Below are 21,404 nucleotides of genomic sequence, written 5' to 3' on the forward strand. Positions count from 1 at the left end.
GAGATTCTCCACTGCTAGTTTAAAGTAACTGTTTCTCTGAGCATGTGCAGAATGCTCACAAACCCCACTGGATAACTTTAGATATACTCACCCATGTAAATAATTAAGCACTAGCACCCATAAGATATTAGCACAGAGGTTACCTGCACAGGGATGATCAAAGAAGAAAATTCTTCTATTTTGTAGTGTTCCTTCAGTGCCGCACCAAGGTCTTCCATCTTGCAGGAAAGCACTTATTTCATTTTTAGAGGGAGGGAAAGAGGCAGATAAAGATGAATATTTGTATATTCATCTTTGTATTGTATAACAAAGTCCAAGTAAAAACTATCAACATTGTTAGATCATCAAGTATAGTTCCAGACTACACCTTAAGCTGGCCTGGTGACATGCAGGCAGTTAGCGCAGATCCTAAAAAAACCAGGAGTTCTGCAAGTACCTGTCAGTGCACCAGCAAACACATTCTGAACTAGTTGGATCATGTCCAGTAGATTTTCCATATACAGGTAGAAACAAAAAGGGGTTTTTCTAAAAATTACCTTCACGGTTATCCACAAGTTCCTGGAACATGAATTTGTAGGGCTTGGTGAGGGAATCTTGGGGGGAATGGAAGAGGTTCACAGAGGTGATCAAGCCGCCATTTCCCCTCCAGGAGGTTCCCTGCACAGAGCCGAAGGAGGTGACAACCTCTCCGCGGTTGCTTCGAGAACCATACTTCTGTGAAGGGGTAGCTCTTGAGAGGAGGCAAGCAAGGGGAAGAAGAGAAACAATTTTTAAAAAATCAGGAAAACCTGGTCACTTCCTTGATTTCAACATCAATATTTTACAAGTATTGCCCAGTGTTAAATAGTTTTATCCAATTGCAACTGGGTCTTTAATCTGGTAAAAGGTAAAGGTAAAGGGACCCCTGACCATTAGGTCCAGTCGTGATCGACTCTGGGGTTGTGGCGCTCATCTCGCTTTATTGGCCAAGGGAGCCGATGTACAGCTTCCGGGTCATGTGGCCAGCATGACTAAGCTGCTTCTGGCGAACCAGAGCAGCGCACAGAAAGGCCGTTTACCTTCCCACCGGAGCGGTACCTATTTATCTACTTGCACTTTGATGTGCTTTCAAACTGCTAGGTTGGCAGGAGCAGGGACCGAGCAACGGGAGCTCACCCCGTTGCGGGGATTCGAACTGCCGACCTTCTGATTGGCAAGTGCTAGGCTCTGTGGTTTAACCCACAGTGCCACCCACGTCCCCCTGAGTAATCAACAAAAACCTTAGTAGGGGTATGAGATATGAGGTATTTTGGTAGGTTACTGCAGAAAAGGAATGGAACAAAAAGTAGAAGGGGAAATCTGTCTTTAACAGCAGTTTGCACTGTATTTAAGTGTCTAAACAGATGCACCATGGTTTATGATTGACTAACAGGCTAAGACCAGGAGCTATGATTTGAGTTTGCGCCAACCAGAACTTAGTATCACATCTGAAGGGACAAACCACTGTTCTGTCTCTGAAGGCCGCAGCACCTGAAGCATTAAAGTAGGTGGCAAATAACACAGAGAAAAGCAGACAAGCTCAAAGCCATTGTTTCCTCAGTATGTTGTTGGAAGCTCTGAACCATGGTTTGGGGCATGCTCTCTGAAATGAGCAGAGGAGTAATAAGCAATACGGTTGCGGACAATTAAGTCATGCTCAGAGTGGTCCTATTGAAATCGATGGACTTTAAAGTTATTCAGGTTTTATCTTCATTTAAGAGAAGCACTGTTCAGGTGCCCAGCCTAATCAAAATGTGACTGGAAGTGCGCGAACCAACTCCCCCTGCAAGGTAGACACAGCCACTCCAACTTTTAAACGTTTTCGGAATAAAAGTCAAGGCGTAACCAGTACAGAGGAGATATTGGGGGTGTGGCTCCCATGCATGCACCCTGCCCCCCTACACACATTAAGCCTCCACCCAGCGACATTTCCCAGTGATTTCTGCAGCAGAGATATGGGCTCTTAATCCTGTTTAATGCCTGTGATGCAGATATGCTGCTAGGGTTTTACGGCTGCAGCTAGGATTAGGGTTAGGATTGCCTTTTTATTCACACGCAATACTAAAAACTAGTTTAGAAAACACAGATTCTTTTTTTAGGCTTTCCCTGTACAGTGGTACCTCAGGTTAAGTACTTAATTCATTCCGGAGGTCCGTTCTTAACCTGAAACTGTTCTTAACCTGAAGCACCACTTTAGCTAATGGGGCCTGCTGCTGCCGGAGCACGATTTCTGTTCTCATCCTGAAGCAAAGTTCTTAACCTGAGGTACTATTTCTTGGTTAGCGGAGTCTGTAACCTGAAGCGTATGTAACCTGAAATGTATGTAACCTGAGGTACCACTGTAATAAATCCAGCATCTAAAACAAAAACAAAAAATCCCAATTCACCCAACCAAGTTGGCACACTAAGAGGACCTCCGAAAAATTCAGCATGTGGCAAATGAACCCAAGGATCAGCGCCACCACAGCTAGACATGCATCATGCTCAACTGGCAAAGTGAAAGCAGCAGTTACTGAGCTACTGCACCAAGACTTGGTTTGCTGCACCTCAAAGCTCCACCAGAAATGGGTCCATTTTCAGCTGCAATGCATTTGTGCAGCAGCCGGAATGGGCTCTCTTCTTTAAGGACACTTTGACATCTCTGAACAAGAGGCAGGTTCCGAGTCCTTCGGAGAAGCAACGCTGGCTAATCAAAGAAAGAGGTGGGCCACACATTTACGGGCTGCCTCAAGGCATACCTGGGCGAGAAGCTGCTGGGGGAGAAGGCCAGGCGGGGACTGCAGTTGGAGACAGTCCGCTTGGAACGTGGGTTTTCCGGTGTGGTAATCACCCGCTTCTGAGATCCCTGCAAGACAGTAAAGGGTAGAGCAGCTCATCCTCACAGAGAGCCTTGTTGGAAGCACAGGAGTTAGAACATTGGTCCATGTAGCCTAGTACTGTCTACACTGGCTGGCAGAAGCACTGCAGTGTTTTAGATGGGGGATGATTCACAAGTCTACCTGCTTTCTGTCCTGAATCTCCCATCATCCAGCATCACTGGGCTCTAGTGTTATATGAGAGATGGAGAAAAACTGGCTATACACTGTACATTGTTTATGTCAGTGTTTCCCACACAATAGTGTGCCGCGAGACTTTGCCTGGTGTGCCGTGAGAGGGAGGCGGGCTCCATGTGCTTAGAGCAACAGGCTGCCGCCCCAAGCCTCGCGCGCCCGACGGGAGCTCCTGCCGGGCGCGCAAGGCTTGCAGACACTCGCCCGAAGCACGGGGAGCCCTCCGGAGGGCTCCCTGTGCTTCGGGCAACAGGCTGCCACCCCAAGCGGCATATAGTCAATATAGGCACAGAGTTAATTTTTTAAACATTTTCTAATGGTGGTGTGCCTCGAGATTTTTTTCATGAAACAAGTGTGCCTTTGCCCAAAAAAGGTTGGGAAACACTGGTTTATGTTTTCTCACCTTCCTTGCCTGTTTTTTTTTAAAAGAAAGACTAAACTAAAAACATCTGGACGGCTGTTTTCTGCTCTGATTGGCAGTGGCTCACCAGGATCTCAGACGGCAGTGTCTCCCAGCCCCAGATGAAGAAAATTCAGGACACAGAACGGAAGTCCTTTGCACAGCACACAAACTAGGAAATTTGCTCCAGCGAAAGGCAGCAAGGGCCAAAAGAGGGGTAGACAAATTATTGAGTCGGTATAGCTCAGGTTGGTAGAGCATGAGACTCTTAATCTCAGGGTTGTGGGTTCAAGCCCCACGTTGGGCAAAAGATTCCTGCACTGCAAAAGTTGATCCCTTCCAACTCTGCGATTTTGTGATTCTATGCAGCTAATCAGTGGCTACTAGTCACAATAGCTAATCTAAGTTCTCCTTCCACAGTCAGAGGCAGTATGTCTTTTGCTACCAATTGTTGGTGCTGCTGCACTCAGGTCCTGCTTCCTATAGATATCCGGTTGGCCCATGTTAGCTCTACTTAGAGGACACCCAGTGAAATTAATGAGCACGACTAACTTGAGCCCATTAATTTCATTGGGTCTACTCTAAGTAGAACTTAGTTGGACACACCCCTGAGTGCTGGACATCTAGATGTGCCTTGCCCCAGTAGTGCTCTTATTGATACAAATCAATATAAAATGCAGATACAAATACACCATACAAAAATTGTCCCAGCACAAAAGCAGGTCTCTGCCTGAAAGCGTTAAGAGTTGCCACAAGCCAGAGAGGATAAACATTGGACTAGATAGATAAATAGTCTGATGTGATTCAAAGGTAGCACAGAGGCAAGGCACCTTCGTTGAATGCAGGAGGTCACAGGTGCACGCAGCTTTCTAAGTTGCAATGTTCCTGCATCAGCCTACGTGTGCAAGATGTGTTGTGAGCTCGTTCCTATGCATGTTCTTCAGAACTTCCTTCCTTCCACATACTTACTTTTGATGGCGACGTGTAGGTATCTAGAAGGTTTTCTTCCTCCTCCTCTACATCGAGACTAAGAAGAGTCAAGGGAGCCAAACACACACAGAAAATGCATGAGCTAAAATTATATGAGCCATCGTCGCTCACTGGTTGTCCGACCCCCATTGGTCCCACCCAGGAACAGCCAGTGGCAAAGCATGATGGCAGATGTGGTCCACGACCCATGGGGTGCTATTGCACAAGGTGGAGAAGACTACATGGGTGCGGAACATAGGTTACGCTGGTGAAATGCACTTTGCACATGTTTAGATGCTTCTCCTCTTCAGTATTAGTGTGCTATTTCAAGGCAGAGCACTGAACCCCATAATAGCAGCCACCACAAAAAGGGAAAATTGCTCCAATTCACCCCATTTTTAAAATTAGATTTTTTTTTTCTCTCACCCAAACATTAGAAGACAACAGTGGGATACAGAGAGATAAAGCTTGCATTTGATTAGTTTTACCACTAGGGCATTTTGCTGCCATGTTCAAAAGGGCCTCTCTGTTTGAGTCACGCTCAGCTGCTTGGGAGGATACAGTTCTTGGATGCTGTTGACATCTCTGATTTTAGGGTAATGGCTCTCCTTCCTCTTCTGAGGTTTCGTGGATCGCTTGTGCAGCACCTGAAAGAAGAGCACAAGCAGTCAAAACCCCAGGGAAGCCAACACCTCCCAGAATCACAGCACTTTTGGCTTAGCCGGCACCAACAGGGCAAACATGGGCACTGCTATGTGCATCAGCACCTGCTATGGCACCCGTAAATATCAGCAATGAAGAAAAGACTGCTTGCTCCTCCTGCAAGTCCCATTAAACATGCCCACATTTCATTGGATGACACCCTCCCTTCTGTTCTGAACAGAGAAGAAATGGAAAGAGCATCTCTCTTTGAGCAAGCACCTTTCCCCCATGCACCTGGACCTGGCAAATTTCGAACGCTGACCCTGATTCAAGGGACTGGATCCATAGGCTGGCTAGCACTGCTACTGGCCACTCCCCCCCCCCCCCGCCCCATGCCAGCTTAAGGATCCACTGCTTTTGCCACTGCTTCCTAGCAGATCCTGGCTCCCTTCATCCTTCCTGTGCTGTGATGACTCTTCTTCCTAATCAACCATGGGGCAGTGACAGCATGAGATGGTCCAAGCCTTTTGTAGTCTTCCCTGCCTTTCTGCTCTGCACCTCTGACATCAAGGGGAGGGGGTAGCAGTAAGGGGGTGGGTAGGCGAGCAAAGTGGGCAGGGGCGGCAACCTCTAGCAAAACAGTCATAACATGAAACGTTAAAAACAAATTGGCATGAAATGTATCAAAATGTAAGTAAAATCTGCTGTTTTAAAATGAACATACACGGTTAAATTGCATGCAAGATAGCATTCTAAAAGTTTTTAGCCAGTGCCAAAAACAGTACAGCCCAGGAGACTGCCTAACATCAACAGGCAGGGAGTTCCAGAGGGTAGGGGCTGCCGCCTATGCTCCATATAACGTTATGCTCCACTGAATGTACCATAGCAGAACTGCCTTTATAGTGGATCTACCTCAAATAGGCAAATCAAAACATCCATCTCCCGCAATTCCTTCCAAAAGCTCACTTACTTCATGTTCAAAGATGTGCAGGGACTCTGCCGTAAGCTTAATGAATTGCTTCGTTATAGCAAAAGCAATTATTTCATTTGCAATCTCGTTTTCTTTCAACCTGTACAACGTGCAAAGTTCCACCACTACGAGAAAGAGAGGAATTATTAAACAGCGGTAGTTTATCAGTTCCTCAAGGACATCCCTCTAACAGACAGCGAGATCCACCTCAGTGAAGTGCGATGAAAAATTTCCACCATTAGATTTTTCTGCAGAAAACTTTCCAGTTTTTGAAATTGTCTCATGTAATCAATGAACAGAATACACACAATCCAGTTCAAAATGGGCAATACAAACCATACTAGTGAAATCTAAAAACAAAGTTTAAAAATATATTTATAACTTTTAACACCTTTGTTGTTTTTCTTAAAATCTAAATAACTGAAGTATTTTACATTGTATTCCATTGAAATGTCAAAAAAGTTACAAGTATTGCAATAAAAATTATTTCCTGACAAATTTCCTGGATTTGTTTGAATGGGGACGCAGGTGGCGCTGTGGGTTAAAGCCTCAGCGCCTAGGACTTGCCGATCAAAAGGTCGGCAGTTCGAATCCCTGCGGTGGGGTGCGCTCCCGCTGCTCGGTCCCAGCGCCTGCCAACCTAGCAGTTCGAAAGCACCTCCAGGTGCAAGTAGATAAATAGGGACCGCTTACCAGTGGGAAGGTAAACGGCGTTTCCGTGTGCGGCTCTGGCTCGCCAGAGCAGCAATGTCACGCTGGCCACGTGACCCGGAAGTGTCTCCGGACAGCGCTGGCCCCTGGCCTCTTGAGTGAGATGGGCGCACAACCCCAGAGTCTGTCAAGACTGGCCCGTACGGGCAGGGGTACCTTTACCTTTACCTTTTAAGATGTAAAACACATTAACAGTTCAACCCTAATTCCCCTCGTCTGATCCAGGGAGGCAACCCTTCACTATAAGGCCCCAGTGCTGGGTTACAACGATATTAAAGCTAGCCAAAAACAATTTATTAAGGGGCAGCATTTCAAACAGGCAAAGCTCACAGCCACATTCTCCTGTAGACAGCAGCTACGAGAGTCACACTGAGCCTCCACATTCAGGGACAGTCTACCTTTGAAGACCAGGTACAGGGAACAACCAACCGTTTCTTTCAGGCCCTGCCTTCCCAGAGGAATCTACAGCTGCTCACTCCTGGAAATAGGATCCTCGGCTAGACGGATCTTCTGGCCCGATCCAGGCAAGTCTCATTTTTAAAACTGCCCATCTCTCTGAATCCGCCTCCCTCTTTCCCCCATATCTTCTTTCCCCACTTTCTCTCCACGCTTCTTCCATCCCCCAGAAATCCCCCCAAGTCCACCGCTCTTCCCCACATAGGCAACCGCCTGCTTATCCCAAATTAAGCCCCCTCCAAATAAAAAGCTCCTCAATGAGAACTAGCGCCCTTCCTAGTAAATAACCCCCCCCCCCTCAATTTATCGCCTTCGCCGTTCTATACGCGGCTCACATTTGTCGGTAAGGGCAGCCCCGTCTTCACCCTCCTCCAAGTCCAGCCCGAAGAGCCTCAGCTCAGCCAACACGTCCTCAACTACAAGCGCCGCCATCGCAGACCTCCTTTCCCGCCACTTTTCTTGGCGGGGTAGGCGGGGAGCGCGCAGCTATTCGGTTATTTACGGCGCCACTTTCCTCGCCTGCAAGAAGGAGGAAAGAGCGGGAGGGGGCGGAGCTTCAACTCCTGAATGGGCGCATGCCTGTTCTACATTAATGGGAGGAGGTTGCAGAGGAGCATAGAGATGTGTCGTTGCTGCTGCTGTTGCTTGAAACTCCTAGAGTGGCTAAGAACGCCGGGATACCCTTCGATGCTTTGCGGAGTGAAAAAAGGACGGCTGCTTTATAAAGAAGGGTTCTTTTGCCTGGCTTTGATTGGCGTGCGCCGTGTAATTCCCTCCCTCGCCCCGCCCCTTCTGCGCCAGAATAAACAGATCTCCTGCTCTTTATAAACGCAAGTATTTTTATTCCCCGCCAAATTAAATAACAGGTCATCATCGGTATCATTCTGATACCTCCCATTACTTTGTGATGGTAAAGCCTTCCCTGTCTTTAATGCTGTATTTTGACTTAATTAATATTTTGACTTAATTAATGAATGAATGGTGGCTGATGAGGGACGTTGCTGATTGGGCTGAGGCTCAACAACCCTGCAATGTAGTACGGTGGGATTATTCTCACATTGGGGACATCATCATAATTTTATTTATACCCCATCCTCCCCAGCCAAGACCAGGCTCAGGACGGCTAACACTGAATATGAATACAGTAAAAACATTTTTTAAAAAACAAAACAGTTGATTGAAATATAAATCAGAATACAGCTTAAAATGCAGCCTCGTTTTAGTGGTAGCCCATAGATCAAAGCCATAAGGGGAGAAAACATCAAATATTCACTGGGGCCAACTATCCATGCTGGTCCTACATGGGCCAGCAAAAAGAGCCGAGGGAAAATTTATATACAAAATCCCATATAAGGTGTTCCATAAAAAAAAATGAGAGAGGGGGGGTTAGACTGAGTCTAGTCCAAAGGCTCCGTCTTGCAGGCCTTGCTTGCAGGCTGGGGCCAGAGCTGCAAAGGCCCTGGCCCTGGTTGAGGCCAATCTAACCTCCTTGGGACTTGGAACTTCCAAAGTGTTGTTATTTATGGACCTTAAGGTCCTCTGCAGGGCATACCAGAAGAGGCGATCCCATAGGTACGAGGGTCCTAGTACCCACAAACTTACCTGCCCGATAGATATGTTTTGGATATGCAGAGGTCTTGATTTATCGGCTTTTGGGTTTTAGGGGGGAAATGCATGATTTTGTTTCATTTACTTATCACTGCCAATATTACGTTGTGTCAGTTTGTTTCTTTGAAGTGTATGGTATTTTGACAGCAGCAATACATTTTTTCTTTCTCTTTTTAAGTGGTTTTAAAATGTAATAAAGATAAGGGTTTTTTAAAAAAATAAATCAATAGCAGCAGTGGTGCAGTTGGGTACTTAAGAATCTGGTCCTTAATGGACTTCTAGACTGCAGTGTGTTCTATTTAGATGGTAATGTGTATTATTTCATTTACTTCTGAATGAGGTGAATTGCCCACTCTCCTTTTTGGAGCCCTCCTGCTCAGTCTGTTATGGGGACTGTGGACCTCTTTCCCAAAGTCTGACCTGCATGGCACCACAGGGCTTTATTATTGACACAGCATTTCTTCTTAAAGTGTTTGGGTACAACAATTCCACTTAAAAAACACATCACACACTTTCCCTTGGTTAGGAAAGTGTTGAGGGAGATGCACTAAAAGGTTTGGGCTAAAGCTGTATAGGCTCCACCCCAAACAAATCAATAAATAATGTGGGTCATATAACCTTTCTGCAGGTTTTTAAATCTAATTTGATGTCTGCGCTTACAAACAAAAAAGTTATTGAGTCTCACATGGGGGAAGCTCCCAGCTAAAGAACATTTCAATGAACAAGTGAATTCTACAAATTAAGTGGAGTAAAAAGAAGTCATTTAATTTTGTATGAACTGAATCTTACACCAGACTTTCCCATCATCATCATTACATTTATATCCCACCAGAGGGGGTGGTCCCAAGCTTTCACTCAAAAATCTAAATGTGCCCACAGATCTAAAAAAGCTGGCGATCCCTGAACTAAGTATCAGCCTCCTGTTTCTCCAGTCTTCTCTCCAAGGAAGATGTTTGGTTTTAGTGCTACCCTTTTCCAGTTCTTGAATCACTTTTTCCAGAAATGTGTGGTTTGTCAAGGGATTCTTTCTCACAGGGAGAGAGAGAGAGAGAGAGAGAGAGAGAGAGAGAGAGAGAGAGAGAGCTATTGCTGTGCTAAACAGATTCTTTGAAAAGAGATCTCTCCACTTGTTGGAGGCCAATTTCTTCTACTGTTTCCATCGAGGATACATTTCTAGACCTAAAGGAACGCAAACACCAGAATATTGATTAGAGCCATGATAATTTTCATTTTATGGACAATGTGCTATTCATTCATTCATTCATTCATTCATTCATTCATTATCTGTCCCTCACCACAACAGCAGGTTACTGAAACCACCCTACTGTATAAAGGTGAAAATTGCATCCATTGCTCTGCTCACTTTTGTTTTTGGCCTTGCCAACTGCTGACAAGTGCCCCCCCCCAAAAAAAATAGGTTGATCATAGAATAATGTGGTGCTCAAACCGAAAATGGTCTCCCCCTCCTCCACTCCATATATGCTAAATGGCATAAAAATACTCTTTGGGTCGGTCTCATCCTAATCGTTTTTCAACTCCTATCAGGGATGGGAAAGAAAACTTACCTGCGCTCCATCTCTGCGATGGTTTCCAGGAGGGGTAAATGTCTCGTCTCCATCAGGAAGCAGGCAGAGACCCCCGCGAGGAGGGGAGCAGCTCCAAATATAATTGGTGGCAGGACAGGAAAGGAATCCCTAAGCACGTAGACCAGGGGTGCAACCATGGCTCCAAGACGGGCTTGCATTGACACAAATCCCATGCCTGTTTGCCTGGCAAGAAGAAACACTGGTGTTTATAAGACTCTAAACTGCTTGAACCCTGTAGCCGTTTATCTGGCAGAAATCATCCCTGACCACTGGTTCTGCTAGCTGCGGATGATAGGAGTTGAAGTCAAAAAACAGCTGGAGACCCGTTTGGGAAACCCTGGTTTAGATGATACTAGCTTCTCACCTGATTTCTGTCGGGTAGAGCTCCCCAGAATACAGATATGCACCAATAAAGGAACTGGCGAGGCACCCTTTCCCTAGTGCTGCCTGCACAGTACGCAACGTTTGCAGTTCTGCAGGAAGGAGAAATATATAGAATGAACGAAACCTTGTTGTTTACAGCCATGGGCCGTCACAATATAAATACAACAAACTGTCTTTTTGACCTATCGAACAGGCAGTCACACACACACCCCTCATGTACACACGCAAAATAAAACAGAAAAATAATACTCCCGCCACCAGTGTAAATCACATAATTGCTCATTTATAACAAACTATAAAGCTATTAGGCTTTATTAGGGGACGCAGGTGGCGCTGTGGGTTAAAGCCTCAGCGCCTAGGACTTGCCGATCGAAAGGTCGGCGGTTCGAATCCCTGCGGCGGGGTGCGCTCCCGCTGCTCGGTCCCAGTGCCTGCCAACCTAGCAGTTCGAAAGCACCTCCGGGTGCAAGTAGATAAATAGGGACCGCTTACCAGCGGGAAGGTAAACGGCGTTTCCGTGTGCGGCTCTGGCTCGCCAGAGCAGCGATGTCACGCTGGCCACGTGACCCGGAAGTGTCTCCGGACAGCGCTGGCCCCTGGCCTCTTGAGTGAGATGGGCGCACAACCCCAGAGTCTGTCAAGACTGGCCCGTACGGGCAGGGGTACCTTTACCTTTACCTTTATAAAGCTATTAAAATTCATTAGGCTAGTCCTACTCAGAGCAAACCCACTAAAGTTAGTGAACCTGACTACCTTAGCAGCATTCATTTCAGTAGGTCTGCTCTGAGTAAAACTAGCATCCAAAGGACACACAACCACCTCCCTTTGCCTTACCTTGGGCTCTAATAATGCGTCTTATTTTCCTGGATGGAGAGGGATGTGTGTGGTTGAAGAGGCTAGCAGACCTACTGTACAAGGGCAAAATTCTCACTGACTGCTCCAAACACTTTGGGCTCTGGCCCTGCCCATCACTAGTATATAGCTCCACAAGAGGATGCTCAGAAGGGACTGTGTTCCTAAGTCTGAAAATGTTTCTGTACCCCTGAGCTAGATGGACCAATGGCCTGGGCTCAGTCTAAGGAATCTTCCTATCTTACTATATGCTGCCATTCCTCCAAGGAGCTCAATTCACACACCCCTTCTCCATTTTAACCTCAAAATAACCCTATGGGGTAGGTTAGATTGAGGGTGTGTAGCCTGAGGTCACACAGTGAGCAAGAGCGGTGGTCTAGGACTGAAGAGAGTGGGGTTCCCCCTTCAGCCATGGTGCACCCTGGGAGCCTGTGGGCACATTTACCACCCTGAGAGACTATGTGGGCACCACAGGCAAACCCACAAACAAGCAGACACTGTAACCTGTTTTATAGGCTACCATGGAAGCGTCTTTCAAGCCTAATTTCAGCAGGGGGCAGGGACCCTATGGAACCAAGGAATAGTTCTAAGGGCACATGTGTGCCCAATGGAACTGGGATGGTACCCCTGCTCAAGCCGCAAGACTGCATGGCTGATACCAAGGGTGACAGCAGTACAGCTCACAGGTTGATAGGATGGACTGAGCACAATATTCATGTGAAAACTGATTAGACAAATTCCTGGAGGCTATCAGTGGCTACTAGCCATGGCTGTGTTTTACCTCCGGCGTTGGAGGCTGTGTGTATCAGAATGCCACTCACTGTGGATCACATGTAGAAGAGGAGTTTGGATTTGCTATCCCGCTTTATCACTACCCGAAGGAGTCTCAAAGCGGCTAACAATCTCCTTTCCCTTCCTCCCCCACAACAAACACTCTGTGAGGTGAGTGGGGCTGAGAGACTTCAGAGAAGTGTGACTGGCCCAAGGTCACCCAGCAGCTGCATGTGGAGGAGCCGGGAAGCGAACCCGGTTCCCCAGATTACGAATCTACTGCTCTTAACCACTACACCACACTGGCTCTCTGTGGGAAAATGATTGCTTGTACATAAGAGCATGAGCAAAGTTCTTATTGTTGCAAGGTGATTTCATAGCAGGAGGCCCGCTTGGAGCATGATCAACGCGTGGACAGCTCATGCTGTCCCAAATGATTGGCCCACGTAACATAGCCTGATCGACTACGTGGCCTGGTGTGATGGCATGGCATTGTCCTTATCTGCTGGCTGAGAAAAAGTTGCTTTCCCTGTATTTGTATCTTTTTGAGTTCACACAATAAAATGTTGACTGCAGCAGCAGCAAGAATTCTTCAACCCATCTCTGTGTGAGACTGATTATTACTGATGGTGTGCAGGTTCTCGTCAGCTCTCGGTGAAGTTGTGCTACTTTGGGCTTCCCTTAGGCATCTGGTTGGCTACTGTGAGAACAGGAGGTTGGCCTTGATAAGCCACTGACCTGATCCAGCAGCCAGACTCTTTCTGATGTTTTGATGAAAACTCATAGCATGGAGCATCAGTAACCCAAGCAGATGCAGGTCAAAAACCCATAAAGCAACTTGCCGTCTGGCACAAACATGTTGACGAACACCAGAAGCCCAGCGAGGGATAGGAAGCCGGCCATGGTAAGGCGGCGCCCGATGAAGACCGTGGCAAGGGTGGACAGCAGCACAACGGGAAGGTCGATCGCTCCAAACAACACCTGCACCACAAAGATGTTCAGGCCAAATTTTTGCACGTCCATCGCCAAGCCGTAATAAGAAAAGGAACTGGAAAACCTAGGTAGAGTGGGAAGCAAGCTTAAGTTGCAAATTTAAAGGCTGGATTTCTGCAATGGTGGATAATAACTAATGATTATTATTAATAATTATATTTTTATTATTTATATCCCAACCATCTGGCTGGGTGTTGGCAATGCATATTATGCACAAACTATTATTATTACTACTGCTACTAAAGAGTGATCATAGCTGCTGCAGCTACAACTCAGCACTTACAAAGCACCTAAGCTGTTCTAAATGCGGCCCTTTAAAAAAGAGCAGCTCCACAGCCTCTACCTGCTTATTACAATGTAATAGGCACAATACAAAATTACTATGATTAGTAGTATTTAACGCATAAACCACCTCATATGTTCTTGAGTTGCCATCATACTTCCGTGTTCTGAGAAGAGGCTCAAAGCATAAGAGGAAAGAAAGGGCAATCCTTGACTTGTCTCCTCTATTCAATTACCGTTTCCCTCTTCAGATAAAAACAACAGAGGTCCTCTTGCACTCACCAGACAACCATGAGGCAGCAGGTGACCCTCCGCAAGATTGGACTGCGAAACAGGTCGAAGACAGTGCGCCGGGATTTCAGACTTGCAGCTTCCATCTGCATGTGGGAATGCAATACCTGTGCAAGACGGTGGAAAATGAGTGGAAGGAATGTGGCAGGTCTGGGGGGGGCCTTAATCCAGAAGAAAGAGTGCAGATTGAGGCTTTGGTGGTCTCAGGTTGAACCCCAACATACCTGTCACCTTCTGTCCTAGCCTAATAATAATATCCTGCTCATCCGGCTGGGTTTTCCCAGACACTCTGGGCAGCTTCCAGCAAAATATAAAAACAATGAAATGTCAAACATTTAAAACTTCCCTCTAAGCAATGCCAGGCCTCCCTTTTAATTTCCCAGAATGCTCTGGCTTGTGACCCTCTGTGGCACTGTGGGGGGAAATAGCTAAACCCGGCTGTCTAGAGCCTCTACTGCTCCCTCTTGCCCAGGGGGCGTTGATAAGGGTCGGTCTATGAGAAGTAAGCCTCAGTTTGCTGCACTGGCAGCTGCCACTTTACATCAAATTACACTGATTATATAAAACGTCTGAGTCACCCTTCAGGGAAAGCCCTCTGAAAAAGATATGTTTTCAACATCTGCCTAAAAGCAAAAATACCAGGTGCCTGTTGCTGGGACCTTCCCCTGAGTTGGACCCCTGCAACTCTCCAATCTGCCCCCACTCCTCTTCTTCATTTGACCAGCCTCTCCACAAAGTCTTCATGGGACTCGTGGCACCTAGGGCTTTAAATACTAAAAGCAAAACTGAACATATTATGTTATTATATCATATTGGCTAATCTCCTATTATAGAAATTATTATTATTACAAAAAACTAAAGCATTGGTTGATCTCATGGCTAAAAAGGTAAAGGTAAAGGTACCCCTGCCCGTACGGGCCAGTCTTGACAGACTCTGGGGTTGTGCGCCCATCTCACTCAAGAGGCCAGGGGCCAGCGCTGTCCGGAGACACTTCCGGGTCACGTGGCCAGCGTGACATCGCTGCTCTGGCGAGCCAGAGCCGCACACGGAAACGCCGTTTACCTTCCCGCTGGTAAGCGGTCCCTATTTATCTACTTGCACCCGGAGGTGCTTTCGAACTGCTAGGTTGGCAGGCGCTGGGACCGAATCTCATGGCTAACCTCTTTGTTAATTTTCTCTCCCTCCTTGCTTTTGCCATTTATTGCGGCAACTTTCCTCAGATTCTGGACTGCTACCTGTGCCTTGTTATGAAGCAGGAGCCAGCGTGGTGATTCTGGAAGTTTCCTGACAAGACAGAGATAGATAGATATTATTAACAAGGGGGATGATTAAAAGAAAAAGAAAAAAGTTTGTGTAATGGAGTGTTCTTCACATTTCCAGCCACTCCGTTCCATCCTTCTCCCAGGTGGAACATCTATCTCCCCTCTTCCAAAATGCACTCTGCATTCCATGGACTGTTTTGGTGCTTCTCCCCCTGCTCCCCAGCACACATACATACACACTGTATTCTTTGTTTTGTTTTTCTGCCAACCAAGTCTGTTGACACATCCTTCTAGGTGTGGATGGTGCCATTTTGTCTACATAAGGCTGCCTGAACATCAGACATGGCAGCCATAGGGTCTTGGCCTAACACAAAATGGCTGCCACATCTACATAAGCGGAAAAGAGAGACACACCGAAGCAATACCACAGTCGTATTTGGCGCTATCACCCCCTACCATGAACAGACAAAAATGATGAAAAATGGTGCCGAGACGGAGAGTTGGAGCCAGCGCCAGTTTCTGACTCCATATGCAACTCCTGCCAAGACGATCTGCCCAAAGGTGACAAAATAACCTAAGAGGGCACCTGCCACTGTCCGGCCCTTGTTGGGCATCCACTCCAGAACTAGGAGAGAAGCAAGAGAAACTGTTAAAAGGACTTGCAGTAAAAACCAGGATGAACATTTTTTTATGGGCACATGCAACTGTTTGGCTTCCATGCAGAAAACCCCAGGCACCATAGGCTGACTGCTGATATAAAGCTGAAAGGACATTTGTATCTATAGTGCCTTGTCTGAGGCTTATCCACACTTCTCTACTCATTCCAGGCATAGGCCTAGTGGCGTAGCAAGGTCAGGTGGCACCCGGTGTGGAAAATTTCTTGTCACCCCCCCCCCCCCACAAACACGCATTGAAATCTAGTTGGACTCCCAAAAGGCTGCCTGTGATCTACCCATTGTCATTGCCAAGAGTTGTTGAGCTTTCCCTGCAAAATCCACACTTTAAATTTGAATTGGAGCAAACCAAACTACTTACTCAAGGACAGAGAATTTAGCATGATTCCTGAAAATGTCATGCCAGCCAGGAAGCGGAAGGCGCAGTAGCTGCTGAAGCTGGGCAGGAATGCTGTGATGGTGCCAGCGACGGCGATTTGCAGATATGACCAGATTAGAGGTTTGCGCCTGCCAAACCTGTCCCCACCCCCAAAAAAGGAGAAGTAGGATGCATTAATTAATATATTGCCTGGTGGTGAGTTATGGGGACAGGATCTAGCTGGGTCTTAGTTTCCTTGGGTCTCCAGCTGTTTTTGGACTACAATCCCCATCCCCTCATCCGGAGACTTCAGGTCAAACCTGGAGGTCTGGCAACCCTACTCATCTAACATTCATCACAACAACCACCCACCTGTCCGATAAGACTCCAAACACCCCAGCCCCAACCAGCACACCAGCCATGTAGAGTGACTGGGCTACATCTCTCAGGTTCTGTAGGTCACACACCAAATTCCACTGGAAGGGAGAGACAGGAGAACTGAGTCAATTTTCTCTCCATGGCTGCAATACACACGCACACACACATACATATATATATATATATATACACAAACATATATGTGTGTGTGTGTGTGTGTGTACATTTGACTTAGCATCATGTGAGTCTTATTCCTTTAAGCTTCCTTCTGCAAAGGAATAATCAATACTAGCTGCATAAGATCTGTATTTTTTAAGATTAATATCTTTTAATATTAAAAACTCAAAGCACAAGGCTACATGCATGCCATCTTGAATCTAATCATTCCACTAAACAGTATAACAAACTCCATTTTAAAATAAATCTGTTATCTTCCTGTTGACCCTTCTCAACAGCCATGTGTTAATTTCACCATCCAAACCACACCCCAAACTATCCATTGCAAAACAGAGACAGTGTAGGTTAGACTAATGGAGCAGGATCTGGGAGACCAGGGTTCAAATCCTGACTCCATCCAATATCTCTCAGCATAATCTACCCCACAGGATTATTGTGGGAATTAAACAGAGCAGAGAATTCTGACCAGTTGCCATCTCTCAGCCTAACCTACCTCACAGGGTTGTTGTGAAGATAAGATGGGAACCCCATTGCCTTGAGCCTCTTTAAGGAAAAGCAGAATGCGAACATAACAAACACATTAGAAACAAGAGGCCCTTTTCAGATCTTATTGTAAAATGGCAGGATTTACCATAAATAGCCAAAAGGTACTACTGCGGGGTATAATACTAATTCTTCCCCAGTTAGACATGATCTTAATATGATAAATGCAGTACTGTATATTCTCTTTTAAAAATTAAATCTAAGCTAAACAACCCCAAACGAGTTACTTCATTTGTTATTGGAATGTTTAATTTATATCCCTGCCACTCTGTGTTTTAAAACTGCCTTCCCATCTTTCATTTCTTGTTGATGATGAAGAAAGCTCACCTCCGTCACAATGGTAGACTCGAACACACTCACATCATAGACCCATCCACCTGTGCAGAGTTCGGTGTGCACCTGTGTGTCAGAGTCCCCAACCTCCACAGTCGCATTTGGGCTCAATAGACGCCACCAACTCATGGCAAACTGGAGACACTTCTCCGGCTTCCAATTCTGGTCTATGGGAACAGGTGCCTTCAGCAAGACCCCTTCTGCTGTGCTTTGGGTGTAGCTAGAGGGCAAGGTCTCGTTGGTGGGCAGCACAGGCTTGCAATGGTGGTCTGGAATAGCGGCAGTGAAGTTCTGCAGGAAGTTGTGGCAACCAATGAGGCAGACGGAGATCAGCAAGAAGGTGATTTGCAAGATCTGGAAGCGGCCAACTCCTCCGATAGACTCCAAGACATCATTGAATGCCATAACAAAAGTTGAGGATCACTGTGCAATTGGATACAACAGGCGAGGTTACCTACTTTTCTGGATTTCTCTCCACGTAGGCCAACTTATGGGAAAGCCCTTTGGAGTCAAAGCTTACCCAAGACGAGCAGTTAGCTGTTTTGAAGTTTCCAAGCAGTTTTGAACGCTAAAGCCTTGTAATTGAATCTGAAACGAAACAATAATCTCAATATTTAAAAAACCCAACCTATTATTTCTTTCCCCAAATCTAAGTCAGAAATCTAAACACTGAATAACGCAACAACTCCCACTTGTTTTTTCAGACAGAGGAAAACAACCTGCCACTTCTAGTGGTCATTTTAGTCTCCCCTCCCATTACTATTTCTTGCACATTCATCCAGATATGCCTGCACAAAGCTTGTGTTAAGGTCCAATAAGATCCTGTCTTTATCAAGTTTTTGTTCTGATTTGATTGCAGGGAGGTTCTGTTTGTGCAGAAGTTATATGTCTTTCTCTGAATTCCACACTTTTTAGTGTATTTTCCCATCAGTTTCCTAACTCCCCTTCCCAAAAAATTGTTGTTTATTAAAAAAGTTTATCCACTTGAATTGCATAAACTAAGGGCTCATTCACACTTTTGCTTGCTCTGTATTTTGATGGGATTTTATACCAATAAATTCCCCAGGTGTATGAGAGCTCCTTTTGTTGTTCCATGGCTATGCCTTTGGAAAATCTGATCTTACCCACTGAATCAGAAGCTTGCTAAGCAAAATCTCTCTTCAGATTTTCCATACATCTGATAAGATCCGATTCAGCAAGTAAGAGTGGATTTTTGCAGCAGAACAAGGAGAAAAGCTTTCAGATCCAGGGGAATTAATCGGTGCACAATATGATCAAAATTTCCCTTCTGGGCAGGTAAAAGCAGTGCTGGTATAGGGGGCAACTGGGGGTGGGAAAGACTTACCAGGCACAGAACAGGTTCCAAATATCTGCATGGGCAAAGATGGGATAGGCTTTCTGGATGCAGGAATCCTTTAATTAATCCCTGTGATGCCCTAACATGCAACAGATTTTGAGGGAGCTTGAAGAAATTGCAGCATCCCAAATTGCCAAAGAGGCCTGAATCTGTTTATTGAGTCTTGACTGACTATATACGCATGTATATACACACACACACGTCTACACACACAAACATCCACACAGCTACTCTAATTTCTCCTGGGCCTCTGCTCTTTTCACAGGCTCCTAAAAAAAGAAAGGGATTATGTAAGGGGCAGGTGTTTGGCTACCGTGGGAAAGCTTTATTTACATGGTTGTTATTGGAAAAGAAACCACTAATTAAAAAGACAATTACTTCGGGGTTGGTGTTTTGGCTGACAATAAGAATCAAATACATTCAAAGGGCCAATGCAGTGTATGCAAGGGAAAGCACCCATGGGGGCAGAAACATATTAATTACACAGATACTTCTACATCCCCTCCAACATTTCTCCGATGAAAATAGGGACATCCCGTTCCATTATGATAATTTTACTATTCATACCCCACACATCTTATGGGGTCACTCCAGCTCTCTGGGCAGCTTCCAACATATATAAAAACATAACTGAACATTAAACATTAAAAAAAACTTCCCTATACAGGATTGCCTTCAGACGGCTTGGGGATTGGATAACTCCTTACCCTCCAATATTTCTTTAATGAAAATAGGGGCATCCTAAGGAAAAGCAGGACATTTTGGGATCAAATCAGAAATGTTCCACTTTCCCTTAGGACGTCCCTATTTTCATTGGAGAAGTGTTGGAGGATATGGAGTTATGTAACTATACAACCTTTAGAAAATATCTGAAGGTGGCCCTGTACAAGGAAGTTTTTTTAAGTAGTTAAAATGTTTTATTATGTTTTTATATACTATGTTGGAAGCCACCAAAAATGGCTGGGGCAACCCAGTCAGATGGGCAAGGTATAAATAATAAAGTTTATGTTTATTTTTATGTTATAATATGTCCCTATTTTTATTAGAGAAATGTTGGAGGGTATGCTCATGGGCAGTGCTTTCTTTCTTGAAAAATAGGTGCCGGTACTCAGTATTCAGTTGTTGCAGTAAGTGCCACACTTTTTAACAACCGAAAAGAGGTGCCCTTGAAGACCTCCTGAAAAAAAGCACAGCTCATGGGTGAGGCTGGTCTGCAAACTGATTCAAATCTCTCCCCCGTTCCTGGCCAGGCTAAAGAGTACCCTTGGGAAAGTGCTCTTTCTTTGGACTTCGCCAGGACTGCACTCAGAAGACAGCGCACAAGAACAGCCTTTCTAGTTGTGAAGATTCACTTCCGCCTCTGGTGCCTCTCGCAAGATGGCGTCTTGAGTGCCCTCGGTGGCGGCGCCCGCTGCAGCTTCAAGATGGCGCACTTCCGCCCGACCTTATCCAGCAGCGCCTTTCTCCAGAGGGCAGCGATCCTGGAGGAGGAGCAGCTGGAAGCGGGCGCCGTCGCGGAGCTCCGGTTCCTTAGGTACCGTAGAGCATGTGCAGAGGGCGCCACACACCCACCAACGGGGGAATCTCCTAAGCAGCACACTCCAAACCGGCCACCTCCCTGTCCCAGTCTCTCTCTTTTGGAAGGGCTGCTTGGAGCGCTGCTTGGAGCGCATGGCTCAGCGCAGTCTGCCTGCAGGCGATGGCCGGACTTCAACAGCGGGCGGACGCTGCGCTCCAAGTCTCCAGCTCCATGAGCACGCTGCATCTGCCTAGAGGTAGCCCCCATGTGCTGCAGACGTCTACCCCACCGCCTCCATTGAGGGAGACAGGGGAGTGGGATATTTTTATTTGTAAGGCAGAATCGGCGTCTGTTTCTTATTACACCTCGAGCGCCCCTGCTCGGGAGATCTCAGTGAGTGCCCTCGGGGACGCCGTAAGGCGTAAACCCCCGAGTGGGAGGAGAGGACTCGAGGAGGGCTCTGTTCCCCAAGAATGAGGTGGGCACCCTTGCCAGAGGTGGGAAGGGGGATGGGAGACACCGACGTCCTTCTTCATCGCCTCTACCCTATTCTTGGAGGGCAGGGGAAGAACCAGGTGAGGAACAGCTCGTTTACTGAGAGGTAGAAAGCCTCTGGATGTGGAGGCTCCATGCTTGTGTAGCTTATGCCTGTGGACAAACTTCGCTGTGCTTGGGGATATGAGTGGCATCCTCTGGCTTCTAGCACCTAGAGGCTTGCTGGTCCTCTGAATAAACAATAAAACATGACACTATGCTCAGAAGTTATATATTTCTTTCTCTCTCTCTCTATATATATATATATAAAACTCAGCCTTGAAC

At 46.2% G+C, this 21,404-nt stretch overlaps 2 protein-coding genes across 5 annotated transcripts in view; both read right to left on the reverse strand.

Annotated features, from left to right (window-relative positions):
• Positions 1–7,761, reverse strand: part of POLA2 (DNA polymerase alpha 2, accessory subunit) — a 30,554-nt gene extending 22,793 nt beyond the window's left edge. Inside the window, exons 1-7 of the mRNA XM_083716473.1 lie at positions 7,552–7,761; positions 6,050–6,174; positions 4,999–5,084; positions 4,438–4,495; positions 2,757–2,863; positions 537–730; positions 144–232 (exon numbers count right to left, since the gene is read on the reverse strand). Of these exons, the coding sequence (XP_083572599.1) occupies positions 144–232; positions 537–730; positions 2,757–2,863; positions 4,438–4,495; positions 4,999–5,084; positions 6,050–6,174; positions 7,552–7,648 (756 nt within the window). The 5' untranslated portion in view covers positions 7,649–7,761. The remainder of the gene's footprint in view (positions 1–143; positions 233–536; positions 731–2,756; positions 2,864–4,437; positions 4,496–4,998; positions 5,085–6,049; positions 6,175–7,551) is intronic.
• Positions 7,762–9,570: 1,809 nt separating this feature from the next.
• Positions 9,571–18,590, reverse strand: LOC310833091 (solute carrier family 22 member 20-like). 4 transcript variants are annotated; one of them, XM_083715436.1, is made up of 11 exons: positions 18,230–18,588; positions 17,704–18,132; positions 16,651–16,754; positions 16,282–16,436; positions 15,703–15,871; positions 15,145–15,268; positions 13,975–14,090; positions 13,260–13,474; positions 10,775–10,883; positions 10,390–10,593; positions 9,571–10,003 (listed from the first exon to the last, which is right to left on the reverse strand). In XM_083715436.1, exons 2-11 carry the CDS (start codon positions 18,112–18,114, stop codon positions 9,919–9,921), a joined length of 1,692 nt encoding a protein of 563 aa, XP_083571562.1. In that variant the 5' UTR covers positions 18,115–18,132; positions 18,230–18,588; the 3' UTR covers positions 9,571–9,918. The 4 variants fall into 4 exon arrangements, 3 of the variants coding, with proteins under 3 accessions (XP_083571562.1, XP_083571561.1, XP_083571563.1); XM_083715435.1 differs by having other exon boundaries at positions 17,704–18,588; XR_014558558.1 differs by lacking the exon at positions 13,975–14,090 and having other exon boundaries at positions 17,704–18,590.
• Positions 18,591–21,404: the final 2,814 nt, after the last annotated feature.

This window comes from Podarcis gaigeae (genome assembly GCF_964106915.1).
Source record: "Podarcis gaigeae genome assembly, chromosome: 16".
In the NCBI taxonomy this organism is placed as follows: domain Eukaryota; kingdom Metazoa; phylum Chordata; class Lepidosauria; order Squamata; family Lacertidae; genus Podarcis; species Podarcis gaigeae.